Source organism: Rhinolophus sinicus, linkage group LG05 (genome assembly GCF_036562045.2).
Source record: "Rhinolophus sinicus isolate RSC01 linkage group LG05, ASM3656204v1, whole genome shotgun sequence".
NCBI lineage: Eukaryota > Metazoa > Chordata > Mammalia > Chiroptera > Rhinolophidae > Rhinolophus > Rhinolophus sinicus.
The window spans coordinates 62,484,482-62,492,384 of NC_133755.1; the positions used below are offsets into that span (position 1 = coordinate 62,484,482).

Sequence of the window (7,903 nt, forward strand, 5' to 3'; positions counted from 1 at the left end):
CCAAGTTCAGCTGCCAGTGTAAAGTTTCCACAGGTCAGGACTGCGAGGAACTTTTGGTCGAACCTACAGATTTTCAAATTATGCTCCTTAGTGCCCTGAGTTCTCGAGATGTCCCGGGGAATACAATACTGGAGGAAATGCAGTAGGACTCTGGGTCCCCTCTCGCTGTGTCTCCTCCACTTTGCTGCTCCAAATAGACCAGAACCAGGTTTATCTGTGTTCTGTGTTAGGATCAACAGCTCAGACTTCATTTCTACGGCTCAAAAGAAAGCTTGAACATTACTGACCTGCTTCAGTTGAGTCATTTTAAAGACGAGGACACCGAGGCACAGAAAGTTAAGTGACTTGTCTCTTAACTTGTCTCTTATCCAGTTGGCAGGTTGCAACCAGTCTGCCTCTTGACACCTGGCGTAGTGCTCTTGTCTGCAGCGTAGGGAAGAGCGCGGTGGATGGCCATCTCTGTGGGGCAGGCCTCACTCTGCATCCCTCTGAGGTGTGACTGCCGTCTAAGGACTAGGTGGCCCTGAGCGCCCTCTAGCCCCTGCATCCCTGCCCATTCCCCCGAACCAACACAAGCAGCAGTGGCTCTGAAATGCCAAGAGGGGAGTAAGGGGGACAGGTGGGCTGTGGAGGCAGCCAGCCCTAGGTCCAAATGCTGGCTCCACCACTTTCTGAAGCCCTCAAGATGCAGTCCCCTGCCTGAGCTGTACCACTACCTCCCACGGCAGCTGCAATGATTAAGTGAGAGGAGGTCTGGCACCTGGTACAGGTCAACCTTCTGGAAACAAGAGTCAGGACAAGTAGGGGCGGCTTCTGATGGTTGGTTGTTTCTTTCAGGAGTGACCGGCCGTGGGCTAGACCAAGGACGCTGCTGTGGGCCCTCTTTCCAGTCGAGCCTGAGGAGAAGGTGAGCTCGCCAAGTCCAGCCTCGTCTTCTCCAAGAAGCTGCCAGATGCTCAGACCACTGCCTCTCAGGGTCACACAGGAGCACACCTGCCTCCCTCACCTTTCTGTCCTCCCCCAGCCACTCCACAGTGACTTCGCACTTTGCCCTCTGCCTGGTGGGGAGGGGAGAGCTCAGCCTTCCCCTTGCCTGGGGCCCGAGGCCCACCATCCGGCTGCAGAAATTCATTGCCAAAGAGTCCACAGAGACATTGAACAAAATGTGGTGAGAAAACCCCACAGAGCAAAGCCACACCGTTGCCCTATGACTTTTGCTCCTCCTGTTGCCTGACTTCCATCTCAAGCCAAAGACGAGTCAGCAATTCCACTAGGAAGTCACGGAAGGGATGGACATTTGGTGACTATTGGAAGCACCTGACCCTCCACCCTGGACCTATGTTTCTACACTGGGCCCTGAGCTAGCTGGGCGCAAGATAAGCCTCCTGAGGCTGTGAGAGGCAGGCCAGGGATGCCAGTAGGAAGTGGGATCTGAGATCCCGGTCCCCTTTTCTCCTTCCCACTGGCTGCTCAGGTCTCTGACCCTGATTCTTAATGTTCCCTTCTTGGGCCCTGAGCATCACGGGAAGGGGGTCATTGGGGGAAAGAAGGGATATTGACCACCCCACACACCATCCCAGGGACCTGCCCCAAGGCGACCTGCCTAAGGGTCTTTTCTCCTGAGTCAGCCCAGCCAGCCACTCCGTGCCTGTGGCCCATCTACCTGGCTGGGCAAACAAGATGGCGCCCTGCTTGGAGGCCAGTGGTGTGTTACTGGTTATGCAGGGGGCAGAAGGGAGGAAGGGACCAGGGGAATAGGTCAGTATGTCGGGGAGTGGGGCATGTTCAAAGCCAAGGCCTGCTCCTTTCTTCGCTCAGGAGGCCAAAGCTGTTCACATCTGTGCTCAACCATCTGCTTCAAATTGAAGTAAAAGCCCCAACATGTAAAGAAAACACTTGCGTGTGTTTAGTGGACTCTGTGGGTGGGGTGACCAAGATTTTGGCTGGTCAGTTGAGGGGGGGTGCATTGGGGGAGGAGATAGGTTGGTCTCCCCCTAGAGGTTGAGAGCCCTCCAGGAAGTGGGCAGTGTGTGAGTGTGTGTGTGTGTGTGTGTGTGTGTGTGTGTGTAAGGGGGTAGAGGGGGCCCTCACCATGACCTCAACCTAGACTAGTGACCAGGAGGGCCGGTCAGGGACATGTGGGGAGCTCTTTCCACTTTGTACCTCACTTAATCCAAACCATGAGTTTATGAGGTGTGGGCTCTATTTTTAATCCCGTTTTATAGATGAGGAAACCAAGGCCCCAAGGAAAAAGGGCCAGTTAGTGACAGCTGGTTCTCAAATCAGGGTGGCCTCCCTCCAAGTTCTGTGCTCTTAACCCCTTTCCAGCCCCATAGTCCAGTCCCAGCCCAAAGTCTTTGAGTAGCCTTGTCATGGCATCTCACCTCAGTGGGCCTGTTTAAAATAGGGACAATAAAGGCCCACGGGGATGGCGGAGGGGGTAATAATATTAGAACTAGGAAAGGGCTGTCAGGGTGGAAATGCTGTGCCGGTGGGGCAGGGCTGCCCAACAGGAGAGCGGGTGCTGAGGAAAGAAGGCTGTGCTCCTGCGGATACTGGTCTGTCCCTTGGTTCTACCCAGGGTCACCCTCCCTTACCTGTTCCTAAGGCTCCTGGGCTGTGGCTGCAGTGTCTGCAGGTGGAGCTGGCTGTAGGGAGCCTCCTCTTCTTGCGCTGCAGGTGGAGCTGGCTGTAGGGAGCCCCTGCATGGCTCTTTGCCAAGGACCAAAATCTGGGCCAGAAGCAGGGGACCTAGCTCGCCCAGAGCACTCCTCCTAGCTCAGGTGCCACAGAAGCCGGCCAGACAAAGTGAGCTTGGAATGGGGGCTGATAGGGACAGTTAGGAAGTGTCAGTCTCCCTGGTACTCCAGGCACAGGTCACAGCCCCTCAGTGGTACCTCTGAACTTCTGAGTGATGCTGGTGGCAGGAAATGTGGACCAATCAGCATCAAACTTCTTGACACCAGTGGACCCTTTCTGTTACCAAAGGGCGGGGTGGGGATTACCCCATCCCACTGCCAGGGGACCTGACCCATGGCCTCCCCTCCCCACCCCTCTCCTACTCATGGCCTTCGTTACTCACTTCCTTTTCACTGCCTGGCATCTATTGATGGTCAGCTTCATATCGACGCTAAGCTAGGTATTGGCAGTAGAGAAATGGATCCCATGTAATGCCTGTCTTCACAGAACTCATGGTTTTGTACAGACAGACAAGCAAATAATTATGATATAGTTAGATGACTAAGATGATGTTGTGGCTTCAGGAAAGAAAAAAACTAACTCTCCCTGGGGAAGTATCAGGAAGGCCTTTCCTAGAAAGGGGCCATGGGAGTTGGGTCTTGAGGGATGAATAGAAGTTTTCTGTGCAAAGGAATATTTAACCCTGACAGGACATTGGAATCACCTAAGGAGAATATTAAGCATTTATATAAAGTATTAATGCCGCCAAAATCTCATCACCATAAATTCTGATGTATTGGTCTGGGGTGTAACTGGGGCATGGAGAGTTAGCAAAGCTCCCCAAGTGATTCTAATAAGCAGGCAAGGTTGAGCCACTGGTTTAAGTGTGCTTAGGTCTCTGACAAAAAAGTGATTTAGAATCACTGATTGTGGGATACAGGCTGTGCCAAAAATGTGGAGGTGTATGTGTGCGCACACACATACACGTGCTCGTATGTATATGACTAAGAAGTCCATGCTGTTCTTTTCTTTTCCAGCTTCGTCCCCTGTACAGCAGCTTGTGTTCTTGTGCATCACACACACACACACACACACACACACACACACACACACACACACACACACACTCATCCTTCTTCTGTGCACATGCACCTCCAGACACATGCTTGTGTACATTCCCAGGTAGGGGAAATCCATTTCAGACAGATTCAAATTCCATCAGCAGTCTCTAAACAGTTTTCTGTAAGCAACCATGCAAGAAGACACTCACCAAAATAAAAATTTTGAAGAGCCACCCTCCTGGGCCTTGTGAGGGCATTCCCAGGCCAGCTGAGGCTTCATGGTCACAATCATTGGCCGATTGGTTTTTGGCACACTCTCCTTGCTATGTCGCTTGCTCTGGGTCCTGGCTCTGCGTGCCAGTGATGACTCATCAGCCACCAGCCACAGATGCACAAGGGGACCCTCTTCAGGGACCATGGGGACTTATGTGAGAGGCCCACGTGTGCACCTCTGTGTGCATTCCTGGTTCCTGCAGTACCATGCTTCCTCCTCTTGGCAGGACGAAACCACAACGAATGGCTCCAGAGTTGGAGATCTCCCCAGCTCACAGGCTGAGCCTTACAGGGCTCTTCAAAAACTCCACGCATATATAAAGTTCAGACAGTTAAGTTTGCAAACTCATCCTAGAAAAAGCGCTACATACCTCATTGCTGAGTATCACTATGGTCACCTTTGAAGTACTCCCCTTGGGAAGCTATGTACTGATGCCAGTGCCTAGTCCACCTTTCAAAGCAATTTTGGCACTCTATTTCTGGAATGGCCATCAGAGCTGTCGTCGTATTACTCTTGATGTCCTGAATGTCATCCAAATGTCTTCCTTTCAATATTTCCTTTATCTTCGGGTAAAGAAAGAAGTCACTGGCAGCCAGATCTGGTGAGTAGGGAGGGTGTTCCAATACAGTGATTTGTTTACTGGCTAAAAACTCCCTCTCAGACAGTGCGACGTGAGCTGGTGCATTGTCGTGATGCAAGAGCCATGAATTGCTGGCGAAAAGTTCAGGTCGTGTAACTTTTTCACGCAAACTTTAGCACTTCCAAAGAATGAAGTTGGTTTGTCCATTTGGTACAAATTCATGATGAATAATCCCTCTGATATCAAAAAAGGTTAGCAACATCGTTGCAACAAGTTCGCAAACTTAATTGTCCGACCTCATAGGCTGCATTGCTTCCTGGTTGTGGCGTCAGACTACCCCAGGAAAGAGGCTTAAATTCTGGGGAAGGGGGTTCCGTGAGTCCCTTTCTGGGCTCACAGATTGGCCAAGGTCTGAAGTGGGTTCCATCTCCCCACACTGTACTCCTTTCTGTCCCCATAGCCCACCACTCTGTCCTGGGACCTCCTCCTTCCAACTCACCATGTCCTCCAAGGCCCTGTGCTGTCCTATTTCTTTTCCTGATCAACCCCCACCCATCTCCCCTTTCTCACCAGCCCGTGGGACATGAGTGGGCAGGTTCCAGGGGCCGAGAACTGGAGAGCATAGTCGTGTGCAGGGACTGTGCTGAGAGCTGGAGGAGCAGAGCTCCCTGTGCCTGTAATACAGGGCAGAGATGTGGGGACAGCTGATTAGACTGAGACAGACGCTGTGCTGTGGTCAGCCATGGTAAGCCTCCTAGGCAGCTGGAGCAGGGACTGCTTTTACCTTCCTCCTTCCATGCTGTTTCCTGAGCTACAAAGGGGTCGTTGCCAGCAGCCAGAGTGACAAATAAGCTGGCCTTTGCAGAGCAAGTCTTGGACATCTCCGAGTGTTTCCTTCAAGGGGATCTATATTGCCATTCTCACTCTGACCTCTTGCTGCCACCCCACCTGCATAGCTGCATTCTGTTTCCAGGCTCCAGGGGGATAGGGAGGCATGGAAGGGGCCCTGTCTGGGCTGAGTGGGGCAGGGAATGGGGCAAAGGGCAGCTGGCCTCTCCCTTTTCTCCATGGGTTTTCACCTTCCCATGCATCTCCCCTCTTCTCCCCTGCACCCCAGACAAACTATATCTGCCTTCCTGAAGCCAGGCTCCCCAAGGAACTTAGATTTATAACTGATGACTTTGTTTTACAGATATTTGGGCACATGTCTAATCTCTGGATAGTGCTAAGAATTCCTAGAGGGCAAAGGTTGGGTCTGATTCATCTCCAAATCTTTCAAAAGGTCTTGCAAAATGTATATATTGGTTTCTTTGTTAAATGAATGAATAAAAATTGGAAAATATGACTGATAATTCACGCATTTATTTTCTTCCTTCCACAAATAACTACCAAACAACTAATTTGCCCAAGACTCTGAGAAAATGGGACACAGGTCTTTCCCAAGGCCTGAAAGAGGCTCAACGGGAGAAGGTCCAGACAGAGTGGAGTCTGGGTTTGGGGCTTTTTGCTCTTTCTTGGCTGAGCCCTTGAGAACTGAGCTCCTGCAAAGAGGCTACCTTCATAGCACCCTCATAGCCTGGCATGTAGTAGGTGCTAAATAAACATTTAATGAATGTATGTGGATGAATTAATGAACCCTGCCACACTCCCTTACCGCCCCACCTCAGACGTCACTAATCAGTAGTGGTTTTTTTCTCAGGGACACTGTAGCTGCCTGAGTTCATGACAGTGTTCCAGGCAATCACTTTGAATCAACTGAAGAGATGTGCTTTCTTTGCCATTCTGCTCTCAGGGCTGCCCTGGAGTCAGTTACAATGGGAACACCCTCAGGCAGCCCTCTGGGGCACCACCAGGGTGGTGTGCCTGAAGCCATGTTAGGACGTCCTCTGGTCATTGCTCATGGGGCTGTGTGGCCACCCCCTGGTTGGCCTCCCTCCCTATCTGGGATTTGTTTGTGGCTGACCCTTCCTCTGCTATGGCTGATAGAGGTTTATTTCTGAAGCCCCTCCCCTGTGCCCATCGCCTCATATCAAAGTCCAGGCTCCTTAGCTGCCCATCGGACCTTTCACGGATGGTCCCATCCTCTCCTCTAGTGTCCCCAACAGCTCTCCAGTAGTGACTCCCAGTTTGGCCGTCCAGGGGCACTGTCCGAATCCCAACCTGAGACCCTAATAGCCTCTCTTTCTCAGTCATGTCCCAGTTTCCTTTTCTCTGGCTGCCCATGAAACAAGATTCTTTCTGAACTCTACTGTTTGCTGCAATGGAAACAGTTCTTTTTAATCTAACTTTCCTCTGCTTGTATCTACCCAGGCCCCCTGGTACCCCCAGAACTTGAGTCCTCTCCATCGCAGAACCTGGCCAGGCAGATAGACCCTGCTTTCCCCAACGGTAGTGGCCTATGTGCCTGCCCTCCCATCTTAAGTGCCCTTGTTCATATATAAATAAAAGCATCTCCCCCGCCACCCATTTCCCTGGGAAACCCAGCATTGCCCCAGATCTCTGAGGATTCTTGGGGGCTTATATCCCCGTGGTTATCCTTAGCTTTGATCTCTTGGGTCCTCTGAATTCATAATCTCTTTCAAAACTGCCTCCTATGGCTAATGGCTTCTCTCTATCCTGGGAGCATAGCCACCTTTCCTTGATTTCCCCAAAACATCACTCACAGATGGCAGTTGTGGGTACAGAAATTATTTTTCTCTTTCTTAATGATTTTAAAAAATGTTTACACTCACACAAAAATAAACAAGACCTTGCTGTTTTCTTTCCAATTTATTTAGCTGATTTCATGTATTTTTGACAGGTTCATCATGTTTCCAGCAGTTAAAACTATTTTCCCCTCTGGCTTCACTCCCTGACACTACATTTCTGGGCTGTAACTCACACAAAGTTGTCCCGTAGCTGGGGCTTGAATCCAATCTTTTTTCTTCAATCTGACATCCTGCTATCCAACCCCAGGTCACCATCAAACCTGGTGCTCGCCCACCCTCAGCTGAGCAGTTACCCAGGGTGTCCCCTCTGGGAGGAGAGATGCACACCCTGGACCAGCCACATCCCACCCCACGGCGCCCTGAACTTAGCCCTGTGCCAAGCACATACCCCAAACCACCATCAAAGCCATCTGGCCCACAGACACCATGCATTCATCCTCTGGGTTTTCATTTCCAACTCCACAACCAGAAGTTGCTAGAGAATTTCCCTTTGCACGCACACACATGCATGGAACACACACATTTTTTTTTTCTTAAAGAACCCAAAATGCTCCCAACTCCCAGGAAAGAAATCTCCATTTTTGAAGAAGAAAATAGAACA

General features: G+C 50.9%; 1 protein-coding gene across 2 annotated transcripts in view; it reads left to right on the forward strand.

Moving 5' to 3' along the window:
* ATOH8 (atonal bHLH transcription factor 8) overlaps nt 1-5,946 on the forward strand; it is a 35,745-nt gene extending 29,799 nt beyond the window's left edge. The window contains exon 4 of one of the 2 annotated variants that reach the window (XM_074332278.1): nt 838-5,946. In XM_074332278.1, coding sequence (XP_074188379.1) covers nt 838-1,234 — 397 coding nt within the window. In that variant the 3' untranslated portion in view covers nt 1,235-5,946. The remainder of the gene's footprint in view (nt 1-837) is intronic. The other variant, XM_019749217.2, reaches the window with a different exon arrangement.
* The last annotated feature ends 1,957 nt before the right edge of the window (nt 5,947-7,903 follow it).